Source organism: Cynara cardunculus (genome assembly GCF_001531365.2).
Source record: "Cynara cardunculus var. scolymus isolate 2C chromosome LG 10, CcrdV1, whole genome shotgun sequence".
Lineage (NCBI taxonomy): Eukaryota > Viridiplantae > Streptophyta > Magnoliopsida > Asterales > Asteraceae > Cynara > Cynara cardunculus.
In genome coordinates this window covers 8,834,945-8,858,443 of record NC_037537.1, presented here as the reverse complement: position 1 = coordinate 8,858,443, position 23,499 = coordinate 8,834,945, and the positions used below count along the sequence as shown (strand labels likewise).

The following is a 23,499-nucleotide window of genomic DNA, read 5'->3' as shown; positions in this document are numbered from 1 at the left end:
TTTTATTTTCTTCTCCAATGTAATTAGTTGATATATTTTTGGGCCCTTATTATCTATTAAATTATTTTTCTCTCTTATTATATGCTACAATTTTTTGGTTTCGTTAATTTATTAAATTCTTTTAGACTACTATGTATTTTAAGGAGAAATTTGGGCCCCTGATATTTTTGGGCCCTTGGCGTACGCCCGTGTCGCCCTCCCCCAGGGACGGCCCTGAAAAGATGATCCATTGAGATCCAATAATAATAGGCAATGAATTAAACATATACTATACAAACTCAACACATGATTGTTTGAGCATTTGAATAGAATTTTGTGGTGTGGTGGAATCCCAATGAAAAATACATAAGTCAAACAATTGATTAAAACATTTAAATTCTAATTTTTTTTCTTTTTTTGCTCAATTAAAATAAGATGTTAAGATTAAAAGTTCATGAAACATGACATATACAAGAGACATTACTAAATACATCTAGTAGAAAAAATTTATTGATTAATCACAAAACCATAAAACACGTCATAAATTATAAAAACAATATATTGATTATCAAACAATAGTAAAATATTTTATGCAGAAGCAAAAATAGATAATAATAGTCAACAAAAACAATTAAAACAACATAGCCAAATAGCAATAGCAATAGAAGCAGAAATTAAAAAAAATATCCAACAAAAATATATAGTAATAGCAAGCACATGATCTTAACGTTGAATTGTTGAAGCATGAAAACAGTCAAACATATAGAGATAGCAATAACCAATATCATTGGACCTTGTTAGAGATAAAAAAAATAGAGAGACAATAAACAATAGCATATAATGAATGACCAGTTAATTCTTTTTATTTCTTTTCAAATGTAATTAGTTGATATATTTATGGGCCCCTATTAACTACTAATTTTTTTTGCCTCTTATTATATGCTACAATTTTTTAGGTTTCTTTAATTTATTAAATTCTTTTTAACTACTATTATATTTTAAGGGAAAATTTTGGGCCCTGGGCGTGTGCGCCTGTGCCTCCTCTCCCAGGGATGGCCCTAGGGCTGATGAAAATGAAATGAAATGAAACGTACCCCCAAAGTTACGATGTATTTCATATTGATTCATTTGTTATATTACATAGTGTATTTACGAAAATTTTACTTCAAAATTTACATAATGATACCTAAGTCTCCGTCCAAATCCAATATATCTATGAAACTTACTCCTATTGGGAATTTTAATCGACCTGTTGGGTTTTGATACAATTTTCTAACCTTTTAACGTAGCAGAAAATTTAATAGGCTGGTTATATTAATTTAAAACATTTTAGTCGAATCTAATGATGCGTTTAACTAAAATCACATACCATATGATGCTTATAATTGTACTTTTTCAGAACTGGTGTAGATTTGATGCAGCAGTAAGAATCCAAAATAGAAATCCTCTATCAGTGATCCCACACGAACACACTTATATCTCCCAACAGATGCTAGCCTAAAAATCCTGGATCTATATGTGTATTACATAAAAGGAAATGTTTTTTTATATAATTTCTTAAAGGCTAAATCTAAAGGATTTCAGTCAGTTGACATTGATTTAGCCAAACACCTTATAAATGGTTTGAGTTATAGATAGACTATAATTCAAATAAGTTTTAAAGGTTGTTGTTTGCCTCTTAATCGTTAAGAGACAGGAACTATTTTACATAAAACAAACCAACCTTTTAATGATTACAAAAGCCTCTTAACAATTTTTTGTTTAGGGCTCTACTAAATCGTTCAGATTTAACTTAGTTCCAAGTATGCCTTCCCACCCCTATCTTCCAGCCGCTCTTCTTCACGATCTCCATCGCCTTCCCACGTCTGCTTCCACGATCTCCATCGTTCCTCCTCCATCGTTGGTCGTTGCTTGGTCATCGTCGCTGTGGTATTTCCCTCAATCGTATCTCCATCTCCGCATCTCTCTGTCGTCTCCATCTTCTGTCTCACACATATTCAGGTATTTCCCTCAATCGATCTCCTCTCAAAGTTCCCTCTGTCTCCTAAAGCAGCGGTTGTGTCAATTTTTACGTGTGTGATTTATATCTAGGCAGTGGTTGTGTCAATTTTTACGTGTGTGATTTATATCTAGGCAGTGGTTGTGTATGTGTAGGATCTATGTCAAGCATCTGTGTATGTGTGTGATTACCAACAAAGTGAAAGAAGTTGTAAGTTACCAAACCCTTTCTTCAAATAGGCAGCCTCCTTCACTTCATTAACAATAGGCGTATGGTCCTTCTATATAAAGAACCGGCAACTTTCTTCACTTCCTTCACCTTCAAAATAGTTTCTTCAAATCGATAAATATAAGGTGAAGGAAGTTGTAAGTTATCAAGCCCTTTCTTCAAATTGATAAATATAAAGTGAAGGAAGTTGTAAACTAAACTTTGGAGGCGTGAATTTTACTTAGAACATTCAGAAACTCATATACCAACAAAGTGAAGGAAACTATTTATGGCTTATCTAGTTGGTTGTGTACATGATTTTATTAGTTTATGATTTGATAGAAGGCTTATGGTTGGTAAACTTAATGTGCAACATCTTGTAAAATCATCTTATGTACAACATCTTATGTGCAACATCTTGTAAAATTATCTTATGTACAACATCTTATGTGCGACATCTTCTATGAAACATCTTAACAGTAGGCTTATTATATAGCAATAACAAGCACATGATTTACATACTTGAGTATCCCGTTGTCATTGCATTGAATGTCACCGTATCCTTTATTGGCATCTCCAAGAAAAGCCGATTAGCCAACTCAAGGGTGCCAGTTTTGCAGTAAGCATCAACTAAACTGTTGCAAACCTTAAGTGTCCCACTAAACCCTAGTTTGACGATATGGGAATGCACTTGAGTTACTGCTTTTGTCATCAGCGTCTCATTACAACAAGACAAGAGCGTTGCAAACGTCACATAGTCGGGAACTGTTCCCCACCTACACATTTCAGCATAAAGCTTGAAAGCTCCAATCGGTTGATTGTGTTGTGAATAGCCACCGATTAAGATCGTCCAATAAACCTCCGTCCTAACTGGCATGCCATCAAACAAGTCTCGTGCACGAGAAAGATTGCCTGATTTAACATACCCAGAAATTAAAGTATTTACAGAGTAAGTGTTCCTACGAAGCATTTGGTCGAATAGTTGGTGTGCTTGGGCTACTTGGCCATTGGCCACAAGATCGGTGAGCTTAAAGTTGGAGCGTGATGTCTTTAGGTTGAAGCCTGTTTTGATTATTGTAGCGTCCACAGAATGTGTGACAGTGGTTTTCGTGCACAGTGAATACGAAAGCGGTAAACATCGCCTTTTCGTATTGACGAGTCTCATAGGAAAGACAATCATATGAAATTGTATACCTATGTCCAAGCCACAATATAACTTGGTTTATCAAACTGGAAGAAGTATTTGAAATAGGATTATCGACTGTTAATAGCATCATAAACACATTTGTATTGCAGCCTATACAACATAACATCATGATCATAGAAATTTGAAGCCTTCATAAAGCATCTCATTCACCTGACATTTTATAGCCCCGATGAACGTAAAAACARGATCCACTGCAAGAAACAAGACTTTAAGTTTATTTATCATCAGAAATAGTAGATAATAACAATATACCGTTGCTACAACTTGTGGCGTAACCATGTCATCGCTAAAAAGCGCATTGTCAAAACTCAATTTTCTTGTAGTGACCTCGGTAAATACAAAAAAAAAAAAAATTCAATAAATGTTTTTCATTAGTATAAAATTGAGTACAAGAAATACTAATAATTTACTGAGTAGAGAAATTTTATTTATCTTTATTATAGATATATAAGAGAGTACTTAAATTTACTTACTTCTTATTAGGTAATTTGAAACCAAGAGTATAGAAACTATGGTTGATAATTTTTTTTAAGAAGTAAGAATTTTTTAGTTCAAAACAAGAAATATGTGTTATTTTGATACAAAAAAAGAGAATTCGTGTAAATGAAGTAATCGTGAGGGTCAATGAGAGATCAATAATAAAGAAGATTATCAAGGTTTTCTAGATAGATAGACAAATGAAGATCAATAAGAATATGAATGAAAAGATGCAGGCCCGTTCCTGACATTTTTTAGGTCCTGGGCGAACATAAAAATAGGGGCCCCACTGCAAGAAACAAGGCTTTTAGCAACCACTTTTGTTGTCGCTAAAAGTCCGTTTATCATTAGAAATAGTATATAACATGTCGTCGTTATAACTTGTGACACATGTCATCGCTAAAAGGCGCATCGTCAAATCTCACTTTTCTTGTAGTGACCTTCGGTAAGTAGAAAAAAAAATTCAATAAATGTTTTTCATTAGTATAAAATTGAGTACAAAAAATGCTAATAATTTACAGAGTAAAGAAATTTTATTTATCTTTATTATAGATATATAAGAGTATTTAAATTTACGTACTTCTTATTAGGTAATTTTAAACCAAGAATATATAAACTATGGTTGATAAATTTTTATAAAACGTAAGAACTTTTTACTTTATAACAAGAAATATGTGTTATTTTGATACAAAAAGAGAATTTGTGTTAATGAAATAATTGTGAGGTCAATGAGAGATCAATAATAAAGAAGATTATCAAAGTCTTCTAGACAAGTARACAAATGAAGATCAATAAGAATATGAAAGAAAAGATGATCTATTAAAATCTAGTAAAAATAAATAATGAATTAAAYAYATAATATGCAAGCTCAACAAATGATTGTTTGAACACTTAAATAGAATCTTGTGGTGTAGTGGAATCCCAATGAAAGATACATAAGTCAAGCAATTGATGAAAATATTTAAATTCTATTTCCTTCTTTTTTTGCTCAACTAAAATAAGATCTTAATATTAAAAGTTTATGGAACATGACATATAYAARRGACATTACTAAATACATCTAGTAGAAAAAATTTATTGATTAATCACAAAACCATGAAACACGTCATAAATCATAAGAACAATAGATTAATTGTCTAAAAAAAAGTAAAATATTTTATGTAGAAGCAAAAATAGATAACAATAGTCAACAAAAACAATTAGAACAACATAACCAAATAGCAATAGTCAATAAAAATAGAAATTGATAGAACTATCTAACGTTGAATTGTTGAAGCACGAAAATAGTGAAGCATATAGAGATAGCAATAGCCAATATCATTGGACCTTGGTGGAGATAAAATAAAATTAGAGGGGCAATAAACAATAACATATAATGAATGACCAATTATTTTTTTTTTATTTTCTTCTCCAATGTAATTAGTTGATATATTTTTGGGCCTTTATTATCTATTAAATTATTTTTCTCTCTTATTATATGCTACAATTTTTTGGTTTCGTTAATTTATTAAATTCTTTTAGACTACTATATATTTTAAGAAGAAATTTGGGCCCTTGATATTTTTGGGCCCTGGGCGTACGCCCGTGTCGCCTTCCCCCAGGACGGCCTGAGCTTGATGCGTGTTCCAACCTTTCTGATTTGCATTTAATGCAATGGGTATAAATAACTAAGTGCTCTCTCCATGCAAAGCACGCATACACAGAGATTACACTTCTATCTAAAGAACACATATGCTTATCTTCAAGCAAGTTAGAATTCCTCTCAAGAATTCTAAAGTTCTTACCCAAGGAGAACATCCTCCTGTCTTTATCTTTTCGGCAAATCTTTTCTATTTGCTAAGTTTATTTGTGTGTAATCTTAGATTGTTATAGATATGTTATCTTTACCTTTTCTATTTCCACAAAGAATCTGCAAAAAGTCTGTAGTGATCCTTCTATATCAATATATATTTTTAAATACGAAAGTTTTCTGTGTTTGTATTCATCCCCCCCTTCTACAAACTGTTCGTCTAAAACTCTTGTAGACCCGGCTGGGACCAACAAGTGGTATCAGAGCAATGTTTTCTTCTCGTCTTGTTTAGTTGTTTGTCTGCATTTTATTATCTCTATTTAATTTATTGCTTTTAAAATCTCTTTGCAAAACACAAGCACAAACTTTCACGATAATGGCTCCCTTGTCAAACCTCCCCCGATTTATAAGAGACAACTTTAGTCTCTGAAAAAATCGGATGTCTCTTTTCTAAGAAGGCGTGGATCCTGAGATCCCACATTATATAGAGAATGTACCTTATGTTTGATATGCTATATCTCCGGTTGTTCCTAAAACAGCTACAACTGTCGCGATTCCTGAACGGCAGATTCCTAAGCTCCCTCATCAGTGGAGTGATGAAGACAAGAAGGTGGCTATAGATACTCGAGCGAGATCTGTATAGCCATGTCTTTTCTTGACGAGGTCTATCACTCTGTGATGAAGCTTAGGACCTCGAAAACCATGTGGGACACTCTTTGTGTTCAATATGAAGGTACCTCTCAGGTACAAGAATCGAGGAAGATAAATCTAGTAAGACAATATGAAAGCTTTCTCTGTGGAAAGAATGAAACGTTGTCTGAAGTACATCAAAGATTTAATTATCTTATTGATTTTGAGGACGGTTGCCAGAGAATATTTCAACTCTGAGACTTTAACAAAGTTTCTTGAATGTTTACCAGAATCATGGGATACATATTCCATGTGTCTCAAGATGTCCAACGATATGTCCTCCCTCTCTCTAAGCTCTCGACAACTGAAGAGGAATCTAATCTAGGATTCCAAAGATATGAAAAGCTCTCCGCTAGCTTTGATCTCTAAAGATTCTTTAGTTGAACTCCCATATTCTTCTTCTATTCTTCCTTCTTTTGTTTCTTTAACGAAGTTAGATTCCACTAACTCTGACCGATTTGTCAGAATCTGATCTCGCAGTCTTTGATGAATCATTGGCTCTTCTAACAGTCTCTTAGAAGATTTACCAGAAAAAGTAACTTCTGCAAATCTCCCACACTGACCATTAAGGAAAAGCCAAAGTCAGATACTATTGACAAGACTTCAACGGTCTGCTACAACTGTCAACGCAAAGGTCACTTTGCGAGTTAATGCAGGTTAAAGAAGCTGCGACGCCATCTTCAAAAACCTCATCCTCCTTCAGAGCCAAATACGATAAATATCTGAAGCTGAAGGATAAGTACAAGAAGATGAAGAGTTCTCAGCGAAAGGGCAAAGGTCTTGTTGCTGAAGAACATGATTGGGCTGATTTGTCTGACTAATCATCCTCAGATGAGGAAGATATGACCTACCTCTACTTAATGGCCATGGATGTCAAAGAAGAAACTTATGAGACATCAGCCTCCAGTGATCCCTCATCATCCTCTTTTGCTCAAGTATGTTTCTTGAATGAACCCTCTTCTTATTCTTCTTCTAGCCTATCAGTGTTAGATACGTTGACGGTTGACCTTTATAATGCCCTGAATGGCAAATCAAAAGAAGAAATGCTAAATCTTGATCTTCAAGAACAGTTGAAGATTTGTCATTCTAAGATCAAAGAGTTGACTAAGATCGAAAAAGATCTTAAAGATTAGGTCATTGTAAACCAGACCATCACTATTGAACGCGAACAAGCTATAGCTGAGTATGAGCAAGCTATTGCGAAACTCAAGGCTGAAAAGGCTACCATTGAAGGATGGTGCAAAGTCTTTGTCAAATCCTCTAAGATCATTAACGCTCAGATTCCTGCCAAGATTAAGACTGGTCTAGGCTTCTCCTATGATCATGATCAGGAAGATAGTGTCACTGACAGGTTCATGCTCAAGATCATGTGCTTCAACAATTCAACGTTAAGATCATGTGCTTCAACAATTCAACGTCAAGATCATGTGCTTGTTATTGCTATATATTTTTGTTAGATAGTTTTATCAATTTCTATTTTTATTGACTATTGCTATTTGGTTATGCTGTTCTAATCAATCAACTGTTTAATTCATTGCTTATTATTATTGGATCTCAATGGATCATCTTTAATCTTTTCATTCATATTCTTATTTATCTTCATTTGTCTATCTATCTAGAAAACCTTGATAATCTTCTTTATTATTGATCTCTCATTGACCTTCACGATTACTTCATTTACACGAATTCTCTTTTTTTGTATCAAAATAACACATATTTCTTGTTATGAACTAAAAAATTCTTACTTTTTATAAAAAATTATCAACCATAGTTTCTATACTCTTGGTTTCAAATTACCTAATAAGAAGTACGTAAATTTAAGTACTCTCTTATATATCTATAATAAAGATAAATAAAATTTCTCTACTCAGTAAATTATTAGTATTTCTTGTACTCAATTTTATACTAATGGAAAACATTTATTGAATTTTTTTTTGTATTTACCGAGGTCGCTACAAGAAAAATGAGTTTTGACAATGCGTTTTTTAGCGATGACATGGTTACGCCACAAGTTGTAGCAACGGTATATTGTTATTATCTACTATTTCTGATGATAAATAAACTTAAAGTCTTGTTTCTTGCAGTGGATCYTGTTTTTACGTTCATCGGGGCTATAAAATGTCAGGTGAATGAGATGCTTTATGAAGGCTTCAAATTTCTATGATCATGATGTTATGTTGTATAGGCTGCAATACAAATGTGTTTATGATGCTATTAACAGTCGATAATCCTATTTCAAATACTTCTTCCAGTTTGATAAACCAAGTTATATTGTGACTTGGACATAGGTATACAATTTCATATGATTGTCTTTCCTATGAGACTCGTCAATACGAAAAGGCGATGTTTTCCTCTTTCGTATTCACTGTGCACGAAAACCACTGTCACACATTCTGTGGACGCTACAATAATCAAAACAGGCTTCAACCCCAAGACATCACGCTCCAACTTTAAGCTCAACGATCTTGTGGCCAATGGCCAAGTAGCCCAAGCTCACCAACTGTTCGACCAAATGCGCCGTAGGAACACTTACTCTGTAAATACTTTAATTTCTGGGTATGTTAAATCAGGCAATCTTTCTCGTGCACGAGACTTGTTTGATGGCATGCCCGTTAGGACAGAGGTTTCTTGGACGATCTTAATCGGTGGCTATTCACAACACAATCAACCGATTGGAGCTTTCAAGCTTTATGCTGAAATGTGTAGGTGGGGAACAGTTCCCGACTATGTGACATTTGCAACGCTCTTGTCTTGTTGTAATGAGACGCTGATGACAAAAACAGTAACTCAGGTGCATTCCCATATCGTCAAACTAGGGTTTAGTGGGACACTTAAGGTTTGCAATAGTTTAGTTGATGCTTATTGCAAAACTGGCACCCTTGAGTTGGCTAATCGGCTTTTCTTGGAGATGCCAATAAAGGATACGGTGACATTCAATGCAATGATAACGGGATACTCAAGTGATGGGTTGAACAATCAAGCAATAAACCTCTTCATAGAAATGCAAGGTTCGGGTATAATGCCATCCGAGTTCACTTTTGCAGCAGTCATATGTGCCAGTATGGGGCTGAACGACGTTTCTCTTGGCCATCAATTCCATACACTTGTTATCAAAGGCAACCTCTTTTGGAGCGTATTCGTGTCCAATGCCTTTCTTGACTTTTACTCGAAACACAATTGTATTCATGATGCGAAAAGACTCTTTGATGAGATGCCGTTGCGGGATTGTGTATCTTACAATGTGATCATCACTGGATTTGTTTGGGCTGGAAAAGTGAAAGAATCTCTAGATATCTTCCATGAATTACAATCGACTAGCTTCAACAGGAAACAGTTTCCTTTTGCAACAATGCTGAGCCTAGCAGCAACCGAACTTAATCTAAAAATTGGCAGGCAAATACATGCTCAGGCCATGGTGACAGAGGCCGATTCAGATATTCTAGTCGGCAATGCCCTGGTGGACATGTATGCAAGATGCGACAGTTTTGAGGAAGCTAAAGCGATCTTTGCAAGCCTCCCTGATAGAAGCGCAGTTCCATGGACTGCTATAATCTCGGCATACGTTCAAAAAGGGTTTTACGATGAAGCTCTTCAGTTTTTCAAGAAAATGCGTCAAGATTATGTTTATGGGGACCAAGCAACTTTCGCGAGCACCTTAAGAGCTTCTGCGAATCTGACATCTCTTTCTCTAGGGAAACAGTTGCACTCTGCCATGGTCGCATTAGGTTGTATCTCCAATGTTTTCTGTGGCAGCTCTCTTGTGGACATGTATGCAAAATGTGGGCACATAAAAGAAGCAATACAAGCCTTCAAAGAAATGCCTGTTAGGAATATAGTCTCATGGAATGCAATGATATCGGCTTATGCACAAGATGGGGATGGCGAAGCCACACTAAGGACCTCTGAGGAGTTGGTCAAGTCGGGTCTCCAACCAGATTCAGTGAGCTTTCTTGGCATTCTAACTGCTTGTAGCCATCGTGGGCTTGTTGAACAAGGACTTGCTCACTTCAAGTCCATGACTCAAAGACACAGACTCACTATCAAAAGAGAACATTACACATCCATGGTTGATCTGTTGTGCAGATGTGGACAATTTGGGGAAGCGGAAAGATTAATGAATGAAATGCCATTTGAGCCTGATGAAATCATGTTGTCTTCGGTTATGAGATCGTGTAGGGTTCACAAGAATCAAGATTTTGCCAAAATGGCTGCAGATGCTCTATTCAGGATGGAGATTCTCAGGGATGCAGCTCCATATGTCAACATGTCTAATATATATGCAGAAGCAGGACAATGGGAAGATGTTAGTAAGGTCAAGAAGGCAATGAAGGATAGGGGAGTTAAGAAGGTAACTGCATACAGTTGGGTTGAAGTGAACCACCATGTTCATGTTTTTACTGCAAATGATAGAACTCATCCTCAAATTGAGGATATTAGGATGAAGATTGATGTTTTGGGGAGGAAGATGGAAGAGGAAGGATACAAGCCGGATACAAGTGTCATCCTTCAAAATGTGAATGAGGAAGTTAAAGTAGAATCGCTTAAATATCATAGTGAGCGGCTGGCAATTGCTTTTGCACTCATGAGGGCACCAGAAGGGTCACCGATTGTAGTGATGAAGAACTTGCGAGCTTGCGTGGACTGTCATGCTGCAATCAAGGTGATTTCGAAAATTGTTGGGAGGGATATCGTAGTTAGGGACTCGAGCAGGTTCCACCGGTTTAGAAATGGATGTTGTTCATGTGGGGATTATTGGTGAGTGGTGCGACGTAAACCACTTTCTTTTCTCTCTTAATTGGCTTGGTTCAACTTAAAACTCCATTTTTTATCAAGGAATCAGATGAACGATTAGGTCACCAGGCAAAGAGAGAAGAAAGAAAAAGGATTGCATGTTAACAAACACGAAAAGTAAAATCCGGTCCTGGTATTTTACAGAAGATCAGTGGCGGTATGTTTCTCTGTTTGTTTGGCTCTGAATGGTGACGTCCAGAGCTGATATCTGTATTGATCAGATGAGATTGTTGTTTGGTAAACCTTTGAGCTGGTCTGAATAATTCCAATAGCCTCTGAATTGCCCAATTTCTAGGGTGAAGCCATATTATTCAGAACCGTCCTATTCCATGATTACCCATGCTGCTGCTCCATCTTGTCTCTCCTGTCAACCTTGATCTGCAGGTCTGAAAATTGAATCTTCTTTGTCTTATGCGTTTGTTGATTGTGTTATTTGAATCCTGATTGGGTTCTTTTGTTTGTTGATGGATCTTGGTTCCTTTCTCCCACAAATGAGTAACAATATAATAGTGTACTAGGAGGGTTCTTGTGTAGGCTTCTGTCCTAGAGATGCATTGATTGGGTTGTCACGACTGTTGTAGGTATCTTTTTGTTTAGTAATGATTTCAGTTGGGTTTGCGTTAGATTTCAAAAAAACCCAGGAAAGTGATTGATTTTGTTATGTTTCGTATCCTAATCTCGGTGTCAATTGATGTGCAGTTCAGTTGAGATATTCAAAAGATCAGTGATGATCATCTTCCAAGTTAAAAATTTCTCAAGAACACGGCAATTTACCTTGATCAAACTTCTAGTCAGGCTTGGCTGATGTCAATTCTGTTTCATCGAGGTAATAATTTAATCTTGAGTATCATAAAGTACCCAAGCTCAACAATCAAATATGATTTAGAGTGAGAATTGCAACTCTTGTTAATGTCATGCCTTGGCCTTGGGACATATAGTACCATCAGGCATTAATACATCACACTTTTCATGCATAATAATGAATACATATTAGATAAAAGGAGGATAGTTTTGAATTTTTTTTTCCTTTAATATTATTGTAACCAATTTTGTAGTTGGTTACCCTGTTGATTAGTGGGACTACTCAGGGGTATACATATGGGAGCATATGTATGTGTATTTCATTCAATTCAATTCACAATTTCTTCTCCCCGTCTCTTCTCCAAATTCTCTCTTCTGGTAATATTGTCATAGCTGGCTATTAGGTACAGAAATGATAATAGTTTGCTTCTATAGCATTGTAAAGTAAGTTTTATAGCTCGTGGTCAACATGATCCTTGTGTTGTCCCAAGAGCATTATCCTTGTATATTACTCCCTTTGTCCCAAAATAAATGTCCACAATGACAAAGGTACACAATTTTAGAAATGTGTAATTGTTACATATTTTTAATGAACTAAATGACAATTGTATCTTTAATAATAGAGAGGTAATAAATTTCTTCATCTTATGATTACGTGTACATTTGGAAAGTAGATACTTTGGGGCGGAGGAAGTAATATACAAGGACAAAATAAAATGGAAATTTGGACACTTATTTTGGGACGGAGGTAGAAGTTTTTCTTTTTCTCCTCCTAGTAGGCTTTCAAAATCTAGGCTCGTGTCAAAAATTGAATCAGATACAATCCTAAAATTGGATAATAAAACGAGTCTTCCCTAAATACCATCTTCATTCGACAAATATATCCATATCTTTCGGGAATAAGTGAACTCATTTCATTTTGAGAACCCATATACTGGTTTGTCATCTATGTTTCCATGTCTGGTTTACCTTTGACGGGTGATTTTGCAGCTGTGCCCATGGTTAAAACTTAAAAGAATGGTAGCATTGATGCTCGTTCATAAGTTAATGACACAATACACAGTGTCAACTATTTCCCATCAATCCGGGGTTCCACAAACTGCACTTCCTAAAGCGCCTCCAAGAACTCGATCATTATATGCTTTAATTACCCTCGGACAAAAGGTAAGTTTTTTACCATATTCAAAAGCATAAATAGTTATTTTTGATCGTTGGTTTGATTGGTTGATGAAGAACTCAAGTTTCGTTTCCAATCAGTTGGGTTTGCTGTGGAAATTTTAAGACTTTTCATGCAGAATACTGAATACTTACCAAATAGCCATTTTTCATCATGCATTACAGAGCATCTTAATACTTATGACCGTTTAATCATTTTTGTACTAAATCATTAAGCATCTGCCACGCAGTTGGTATTCACTAATGAAGAAAGTTCATTAAGCTTGTGGTTCAGATTGTGTTTGATCTGATGGAAAATCTCCCTTAACTCGATACGCATACTACAACCGATGTTTCCATCATTTTTGAGACACCATCTTTTTCATTCTTACAACCAATGTTTCAATCAATTTTTGGCACACACCCTTCTTTATCTTTTCCATTGATGAACAATCGTCTGTAATTATTGAAAAGTACTTTAGACATTTGATTGTAATTAATTTGTATGTATGTGTTGTGTGCAAGCGATTGAACAGTATAAAATGACTCAGAAAATAAGATTAACATGAGAAGCATTAAACATAATTTAAAGCGTTAAATGGGCCTTTTACCAAACATTAATGGGTCATTTACCAAACACTAATGTACGGTTTATCAAACATTAATGGACCGTTTACAAAACACTAATTGGGTGAGCATGGCAGGACAAATAATCTTATCCGGTACAAGGCAAGACAAGGGTCGAAAATGTTACCCAAATAAGTGAGGGTGGTGACTTTTACCTAGTAGGTGTTTACCTGACTAACGTTGCTAAACGACCCCTAAATCATGGAAATTGTCCTGTCGTTCAAGGTTTGTTTTGATTTTTGTTCATTTAGTACAAGAATAAAAAATAAAAACTCTAGCATACAAGTTTTATTCGCTTTTTGTCCCTCTCCCTCTAGCTTCGTCTATCCTCTTTGATTAAGTATGAGGACAAAATTGTCATTGTAAGGGGGAAAACAAAATTCTAGTTCCTCTCTTTCTCTTCTCATTCCCCCTCAACCGCTCGCGACACTAGACCTATATCATGTGTTTTTGCTCTTACTTTGTCTCAGTCATGGTGCTGATTGATGGATGTGTGTTAAGGGGAGAGTTCGTAGTGAGAGAGAGAGAGAGAGAGACGATAGGAATTTTTAGGGTTTTTGATCTTTTTTTAAAAGGTTTTAAAACAATCTAATGTAGATGTATGTCGTTGAATACACGGTTTTTTGTATTTTTCATTTAAAATACATGAATTTAGTATTTGTTGTTCGGATTTGTGGCAATTGGTGGTGGTGGGTAGTTGTGGTCGTTGGTTTAATGGCGGTGGATACATTTTTGGAGGTTCAAATTGAAAAAAATAATGCATCTTGGTCATGTATTAATCAGAATGTTGTTGAAAAAGATGGATGCCAAGTCTATACAATTTTGCAAAATGTCAAGGAATGTAATAAAAAGAAAGAGGTCAAGGTAAAACCAATAATGACATTTGCGTTATTTAAATTGTTCATTTACATAATCTTACTTTTGTTCATTGATACTTGTTTCAGGTTGTTTGGAACGAGTTTGATTCAACATTCAATTGTGATTGCAGTCATTTTGTCAACAAGAAATTTTATGTAATCTTACAGAACGAGGATTTTGATGAGATTCCGAAGAAATATATATATATATATATATATATATATATATATATATATCTTGTTGGAGAAGAGACTTGATAAGTTTTGGTTTTAGCCAGAGACTTGAATGTTGAAGTTGCAAGAATTAGTTATGATACACAGGCTTCATTGGAATGTATTTTGATGAGTCAAAAGAAGGACAAATACAAGCTTAAAGAGGTCGTAGAAAATATTCATATGTGAAAGTTGAATTAGAGGATAATTTTCCACATCAATCCAATTTGGACAAGAAGAATAAAACTATTAGGAATCTTCTTGGTGTCAATCAACCAGAGAAATTTTATATTCATCCACCATCTGTCATTTCCAACAATGGTTGTGGAACTTGAAAACGTTTGATTGCGGAAGAGGAGAAAACAACGAAAAAGAAAACAAAAAAACAAATCGATTGTGTAAAAGATCTAGGAAAATTGACTATTACGACTCTCACAATTTCCCATTCGAAGAATGTAGATGAAGGAATACATTTCTATAGGCTTTTGCGTTTTGAATTCAATAGTTACACTTTACAATAGTTCTGTCACAAATTAATGCAAGAAGTGTAGTTTTTTTCTGCAGCAATGTGCATTACTAATTCATTTGTGAATATCTAATGAATTCAAATGTGAACAAGAAACCAAAATAAGTGAATCCATATGTGAATCTACTATTTCATTTCTGAACCTGTTAAATAGTTCGTATGTGAAGGTTGAATTAGAGGATAATTCTGCATATCAATCCAATTTGGACAAGAATAATGAAACTATTAGGAATCTTCTTGGTGTCAATCAACCAGAGAAATTTTATATTCATCCACCATCTGGCATTTCCAACAATGGTTGTGGAACTTGAAAACGTTTGATTGGGGTAGAGGAGAAAACAACGAAAAAGAAAACAAAAAAACAAAGTGATTGTGTAAAAGATCTACGAAAATTGACTATTACGACTCTCACAATTGCCCATTCGAATAATGTAGATGAATAGATACATTTCTATAGGCTTTTGTGTTTTGAATTCAATAGTTACTACAATTGTTTTGTCACAAATTAATGCAAGAAGTGTAGTTTTTTTTCTGCAGCAATGTGTGTAGTCCAAGATTCATACAAAATGATATTAATCTTCAGGAACAAGATGAATGAAAGAATTGAAAGAATAGATCACCAAATGTAATTGATTTGATTGAGAGAGAAAATTACAGCTCTAATCTGATTACAATTTGCTAATGACTTGATAATGACAATTACAAGGAAAATACTATTTATACTAAGAAAATAGTAAAACTACATTATTACAAAGACAAGTAAACTAAGGAGAAACTTGAATACAACAATAAAGCTCTTATTCAAACCCAACATTCTCCCCCTTTGGATTCAAGTTTGGACTCTTGTAAATTTTGTCTTTCTAAGTCCAAGAATTTTCTCTAATCTCCTTAGAGCATTCCTGTATTGAATCTTTTCCTCGAGCATATTTATAGCATTGATCAACAGATATCTTTCTTTGGAACTCATCCTCTCTGATTCTGCAGCTCTATCATTGTTTACCCTTTTCAAGTCAAGCGCCCTTCTTACCAACCTTATCGTACCATCTGAATATTTGTTCAACTCACTGAATCTCATGAATTTCTTCACTTGAAGCTGAGCAAAATATATGACCCTAAACTCTGGCTTTTCAAGAATCATGTAGACATGATATGCATCAATATCTTCTAAGTCTTGATTTGGTCTTTTCAGGTTGATGATTCTTTGATTGTCTTCGAGACCCATTTGAACATCTATGACCATAGCCAGCTTCACATGACATCGCATAAATCTTTTAATAGCATCAAGAGCAATCAGAGCTCCCTCCTTCCTGTTTGTCATGTTTCTGATTTCGAAGTACATATACTCTAGATCTTCCAAATATAAGCTTGAAAAATCAGCTTCACTGAATCTCCAGATCTGTCCATCCTGTCTAGTCACAGTAAAYACAGRATACCAGATTCTCARAAGCTTTTGAGCATCAATCTGCTTGATCGTGACAACCCGATRCTTRGTACGAACTTCACTTATAGGTAGGCGCTTGGCTTTCAAAAGGTGTTTGTATTCTAAGCGATAGTCTTTGGTCTGCCGATGAATACCAAGGACTTTATCACCGCTCAGAACTTTTCGATGACAGATAAAAATTCCAAAGTAGATATCTTCTAAGTATGGCTCTCAGATTCTTTCTCTATCGTAACCTAGAAAATTCGCTCTGATGTGAAATGGCACATAGTGCTTGGTGAAGATTTATGTAGGATCAACATGTTCTCTTGGAGCAGGGATGTCTGATACACCAGGTACATCTGCAGTGGAAGATTCTGGAATAGTCTGACGGTCATCTTGAATAGGAAAAACTGGATCTTCATCATTTATATCAGCTTCAAAATCAAAGTAAATCCCAGWTGACTCGTCAATGTTATCAATGTCCTCTCCAAAATCTTGCTCTCCACCCAGAGTAGTAGAGAACACATCATTGAAACCTACATTGGCAGACAAGTCCACTAACAACCTTGTTCCTACTGTGGAGTCCGCCGATTTTTCAACCATTGGCTCGATCATAGGACTTGTCTCCATTTCTTCTTCATCTTCTATCACAATGGCCTCAATTATTCTTTCCTGAACAGATTCCGGGACAGAAGCTTCAGCAATTACATCTTGAGTAGATGGCTCATCTCCAACCCTTGCAGCTTGTTTAGATGTCTCAGCCAATCTCTATCTCTTCCTCTCCCCCTCATGACTATCTGGATCATCCGGATCGTCATGCCTTCTTTTATGAGAGATGGCCTGAGATCTGCAAGTTTCTTYCAAAGTAGACACCCGTTCAACAAGGGCATCCATTGAACTTTTAAGATCTTGGGTTTTGGATGTGATTAACTTGCTAACTTTKGAGAAGCTAGAAGTAACCACATTTTGAAAAGMCAAAAACTCTGAGGCTCGAACRAAWGGGTTAAYRTCCAGTTGTTGTCTTAAGAGGCCARYCAAGTCTGCATCTTCAGCGTCGGGAGTTTGAGATGCCATCAATTTTGCATAYAKCARCGATTTAAGTTCATCCACYRTTTGTTCTTGTACTGACGGCTCAGGTACATGTGGTGGTGATGGCGCAGATGGTGGCTCTTCTTCTACCGTTTCTTTCCCCTTCAGAAGTCTTTTTAGACTTGCCATTTGTGCATCCATATTTTCTTGAACAACCTTTAGGGCGCCGTCCATATATTCCCTTGACACAAAGTCTGGTAAGCTCACACCTGGATCACTTAGATTACCAGTTGAAACAACAGTTGAATAAACTGTTGTGCCTACGTTCAATGTTGGCATGATATTAGCATTGATAGGACTTCCGACCTGTCCTTGTAAAATGTCAAATGACACCAACTCCGGTCGTTCCGGCAAGTTCACTAAGAACTGCACTTGGAGCAACAGATGCTCTAGACTCATGTGTACCTATGTGTATCGGCTCTAGACTCAAGGTGCACAGAATCGATGTCGTAGGCTGGGGCAGCGGCCTACTTGTTTCAATAACTACATTCTCCAAATGAGAAGTAGTTAGCAGATGTGCTCTATCCCCGTGTTCAATTGAAACTACTGGTTGTTGAGAACCAGTTGAGTGGATGGGTGGGGTATGTATTTGCATAACTGGGCTAGCTATGTCTTGTTCAATACCAACATTCAACGAATGAATGTCAGTAGCAGATGTGGGTGCTCGGCTATGTGTTTCAGCTAGGGAAGGAGCTTGATACTCTTTTTGTGCTCCACTCACACCCTCTCCATATTCTTCTATGTCCCTTTCACTCAATCTCTCAACATTTTCAACTGCAACTCCCTCATCTCCTTCTTCGTTAGAAAGATCTTGAAGAATACGGTCATAATCATCACATTCGTCAATATTGAACGACAATGAATGTAAGCTCGGACAAGGCTGTTGAGTTGAATATTCTGAAAAAATGTCGTCTATGTCATCAACCAGTGTTCCAATTGGAATAATCTGAGAAAGAATAGTTTGAGCACGGTCGTCCGCTCCATCATCATTATCATCATCATGATCACCAGGAACTGCCTCATTGTCGGTTTCAGTATCTTCCGAACTTGAAGAAGTTGTGAAAGTACTGTCAGATGAAGTACTCTACTGATCAGACGCTCCCCCCGTCTATTCACCCCTCTCTAATTCTTTTTCCCTCAGCACACTTCCCTGCTCAGGTAACCCCTGTTCCTGAACTCTCTCTTCTATCTCTAACTCCTCTCTCACAACTGAGGCATAGGGTGATCCTTGGGCAAGTTCAACCGGTTCTGGTTGAGCTATAGGATCTATCACTCTCCTATAATCTATAACGCACTGAGCAGTCTGATTAGCTAAGGCAATTAGTTCTGGTGTTATTGCCATTATAGAATCCAAATCTTCTACTTCTGTATGCTGCCGAATTCTGGTCATGACGAATGTTGGCCCTTTTTCAGAATTTGATCTGGCCGGAATGTTTTCATTAGCATCCATCATTGCCTTAATTAAAAGTTGCAGAAACCTTTGAAGAATAATTGGGTGAACCAATGACATACCCTTGATAATACTGATTAGAACGAGAATAGTTCTTAGAAACAATAGATTTAGGACTACTTGAATAACTGTTCGATTTGGAACAATCATAAAAGTTAGTTTTACACTGTGATTGAGAACCAGTTGGGCTTTTAGCACACGAAAAGTCTTTGACTTTTTATAAAAGTTGGTCTCTTTCAACAACAACTAAATCATATTTCTTTTTCAGTTCAGTTCTCATGTTCAATTCAGTTTCAAGGTCTGTCTTTATATCAGACAATTTCTTTGCACTATCCAAAAACTTACCTTCTAATTCCTTCTTTGACTTTTCAAAAAATCTCCGTTCTTTCTCAAATTTCTTTCTCTCTTCGTCTGAACTTCCCTTCTCATTTTCTGAAGCAATGTCAAGCCATTTCTTTTTCTTTGTAAGCTCTTTGGCAATTGTAGCATGTTTCTTGACAGTGTTTTTCTTTTCAGGAACAAACACTCTCTTCTCTTCATCTAAAGCTTTTTGCTTTTGTTCAGCCTCTTTCTTTTCTTTATCAACCTTGGCTCGTTCCAAGATGATAAGTTGTTCAAAATCTGAAATTTGATTTAAAAGAAATTTAGCATTCAGCTCAAGAGAATTAATCTTATTTTCATAAGATTCACGTTCAGTACAAAATCTTTTCTCAATCTCTATTATCTTTTTCTTTTCTTTCTCTAAAACTTTCCTTTCAACATTCAAATCCTTCTCCGCTTTCAAAACCTTTTATTTCTCCAAGTTCAAAAGCTTTCTTAGATCAATCAGATCAGTCTCAGACTTATGAAAATTGACAGTTAAGTCTTCTGTCTCTGTATTATTCCTTGGAGTGTTTTTCTCAATCGAAAGTGCACTTTTAACCTCTTTGAGTTTATTGAAAAGATCTTTATTAGCTTTACTCCAAATCTTCAAATCGTCATCATAATCTTTTCTTACAGAGCTGAGAGTGTTCTCGAGTTTTTCAATTTTATACTCAAATTCCTTCTCGATTCTTTCACATTCTTCTTTATGATCTTTCTTTAAATCTTTGATAAATTCCAGATTAGAGTGATTCTCATAGAATTTTTTTATGTATTTATCTTTATAATCCATTATGTTCTTTTACAGCTCAACAATCATCTCTCTCAACTTTTTGTCCTCTCTCTCATATGAAACTGCCATTTTAAAAATAGATTGATCAGTTATAGGATCTATGCAGTGAAATCAGTAAAAAAATCAGGAACAATTTAGCTCAAAAAGAAGAACAGAAAAACACTAAAAGATGGATAAGAAATCAGATAATTGACGAAAAACTGTCAAAAATCAGTAAAAACAGTCAAAACTATTGAAAACAGTTAAAAACTGTTAAAAACAGTCAAAGACAGTTAAAACTGATGAAAAACAGTTTATACGACGCAGAACAGTTCAAAAATTTCTCAAACAGTTAAAAACAAAAAACAAAAACAAATAAACGATGATCCAAAAATTAAAATCTAAACAAAAAACTTAAAACTCAAATACAAAACCCAAAAAAAAAAAATAATAAAGCCAAAATCTCAACTTCTATCAAATTGCCTGCCCCTGACAATTCAAATCCGAATCCAAATCAAAGATTCCAATTTCAGTACTCCTCTTCTTACAGCAGTCTCATGAGAAGTCTGGCTTCATGTGAAAACCTCCCCTTCAAACAATTTGACTCCTGCGATTTATGTTTTTCAAACAGACAACGTTCCTAGCTTTGAGAAGCAATCTATCCTGCTCTGATATTGGGCTGCAATGCATACAGCTGCTGGTACGACTAATGGTTTGACCAATAGATTCACTCTAGTCCAAGACCCACCCTTTATGACCTTGCAACAAAATAAACCTGTGAAATCAAAACAGATTTGGATAAATCGAACAACATACAATGAATCAGACAGACTATCAGCAACATAAAACAGAACACCGTGAAGTAAAGACTCTAATCTGTACAAGAAACGCAACAACTTCCAGCTTCACTTTAATCAAAACAGTTAGGACAAAAACTGTTTTAGCAAGAACCGATTATAAGATAAGTGATTTAAAGTACAAAAACAGTTTGCTCCAAGAACTTCGTTGCCAATGAGCAACTGTAAGCTGCCATCTCACAAAACATACATTGCTTTCATAAGATACAGTGCCATCAGCATTTCTAACAGCCCTGTATAAAATGCCTCTGCTACACTTAAATCAATAAAGCAGCACCAGTAACAACTTGAACCTTTTGATGTAAACAGTTAGAAGATGCCAAGCTGATAAACATGCTGTTTTTGCTATTCAATGGAACTGTTGGAGCTGAACATATTGCTCCATCAATTTGTCTAATTGTTCAAGAAGCAACAAACTCTCTTGCTGTTGCATATAAAAATGCACCAATAACAGGTATGACGGGGTTTTAATTTCAGCAGTTGGTGACTAACATGCCTGCTTAATCTTCATCCGTTTCTCAAATCACGTTCTCCACCACGATTGCCGCCCAAATCACAAAACCCACAAAAAATGAACTAGGGTTTATGTAGATAGTCTTTCACCCTTCAATCAACATCTTCACCAGATTCTTGAAACACAGACAAAATGAAATCGGACAATTTAGCAAGCAATTGTAAGTCCCCTTACCAAGCAACTACATAACCTGTGCGATTTAGCAAAATTAGGTCAAGAAGCAGTGAGCGATTAAGAATCCGGATGAGATGGATTGAACGATTTAATAAACCGAATACCTCGATGCACAAAATGCTAAGTCCTAAGTCCTAAATCGCTCAACTCTCTCGCTTAAAACGCTCACCACAAAATTTAAATCGCACAAGGCTTTTCTCTAAATCGCTCAACAATCGCTCAAATGATGAACAAAGTGTTCCCTTATCTGCTCAACCCTATGTCTTAATCCGCTCAAAAAATCGCTCACAGCTTAAACTAATTCGCTCAATAAATCGCTCACAGCTCAAAGAGTGATATACTTGGTCTTCTTGAGCGATTAAAAATCTTGGAGAGATGGATTGAGTGATTAAGAATCCGGTCACTTATCCGGTCACGAGTTGATCGAATCCGCTCAAGAATAAACTCAAAATTGTGATATTAAATGATTTACTTACCTGTGAAAACCCTAGTTCGCTTGAGACTTCTGCGATTTACACCTTGATCGTTTAAGCTTTGCACGATGTTAATCATAAATCGCTCAATCTGTAAGCGATGAGGAATCTAATACGGTCAAGCAATTTTAGAAGCAGGAAGCTGGATTGAGCGATGAAGAGATGAGCCTAATCCGGTTGGGCCTTGGGCTGAGCGATTTAACACAAATTTATTCAAACTAAAATTCAAAATCAGATAAAAAACTATCAAAAACACAAAAACAAAAAAAATTTAACAAAAAAATGGATCAAAAACAATGGAATTTAAAAAAAAATTAAGAACACGAAATTTTTTTAAAATTCACAAAAACGATCAAAACTTGAAAAACTAATGATCAAAACATTAAAATCTTGTGAACAACAAAGATTCACAATACAATTACGTACAATTTGATCAAAATTTTAACACACAAACAGGAGATTTAAAAAAAAATTCAGATCAAACAAAAAAAATTTCAAGAACATGAAGAACATAGATGAAGAACACAGAAAATCCAGAAAAAATTCTTCCAAAAATCAACAAACTTTTGATTTCTTAACTTTGATTTCGTGCAAATCCTGCTCTGATACCAATTGTGAAGTCCAAGATTCATACAAAATGATAATAATCTTCAAGAACAAGATGAATGAAAGAATATATCACCAAATGTAATTGGTTTGATTGAGAGAGAAAATTATAGCTCTAATCTGATTACAATCTGCTAATGACTTGATAATGACAATTACAAGGAAAATACTATTTATACTAAGGAAATAGTAAAACTACACTATTACAAAGACAAGTAAACTAAGGAGAAACTTGAATACAACAATAAAGCTCTTACTCAAACCCAACAATGTGCATTACTAATTCATTTGTGAATATCTAATGAATTCAAATGTGAACAAGAAACCAAAATAAGTGAATCCATAAGTGAATCTACGATTTCATTTCTGAACCTGTTAAATAGTTCGTATGTAAAGGTTGAATTAGAGGATAATTCTCCACATCAATCCAATTTGGACAAGAAGAATGAAACTATTAGGAATCTTC

At 35.4% G+C, this 23,499-nt stretch overlaps 1 protein-coding gene across 1 annotated transcript; it reads left to right on the top strand.

Annotated features, from left to right (window-relative positions):
- The first annotated feature begins 1,785 nt into the window (after window positions 1-1,785).
- LOC112519707 (putative pentatricopeptide repeat-containing protein At2g01510) lies at window positions 1,786-13,657 on the top strand. Its single transcript, XM_025127944.1, has 5 exons — window positions 1,786-1,980; window positions 2,134-2,188; window positions 9,393-11,103; window positions 11,839-11,965; window positions 12,931-13,657. The coding sequence occupies exons 3-4, from the start codon at window positions 9,410-9,412 to the stop codon at window positions 11,942-11,944; spliced, it is 1,800 nt and encodes a 599-aa protein (XP_024983712.1). The 5' UTR covers window positions 1,786-1,980; window positions 2,134-2,188; window positions 9,393-9,409; the 3' UTR covers window positions 11,945-11,965; window positions 12,931-13,657.
- The last annotated feature ends 9,842 nt before the right edge of the window (window positions 13,658-23,499 follow it).

Excerpts from the sequence above, each read along its gene's own strand:
- LOC112519707 (XM_025127944.1), top strand. The coding sequence starts at position 9,410 with ATGGGGCTGAACGACGTTTCTCTTGGCCATCAATTCCATACACTTGTT. Across the intron at positions 11,104-11,838 it reads TGTTCATGTGGGGATTATTG|TTCAGTTGAGATATTCAAAA; the intron begins GTGAGTGGTGCG and ends ATTGATGTGCAG.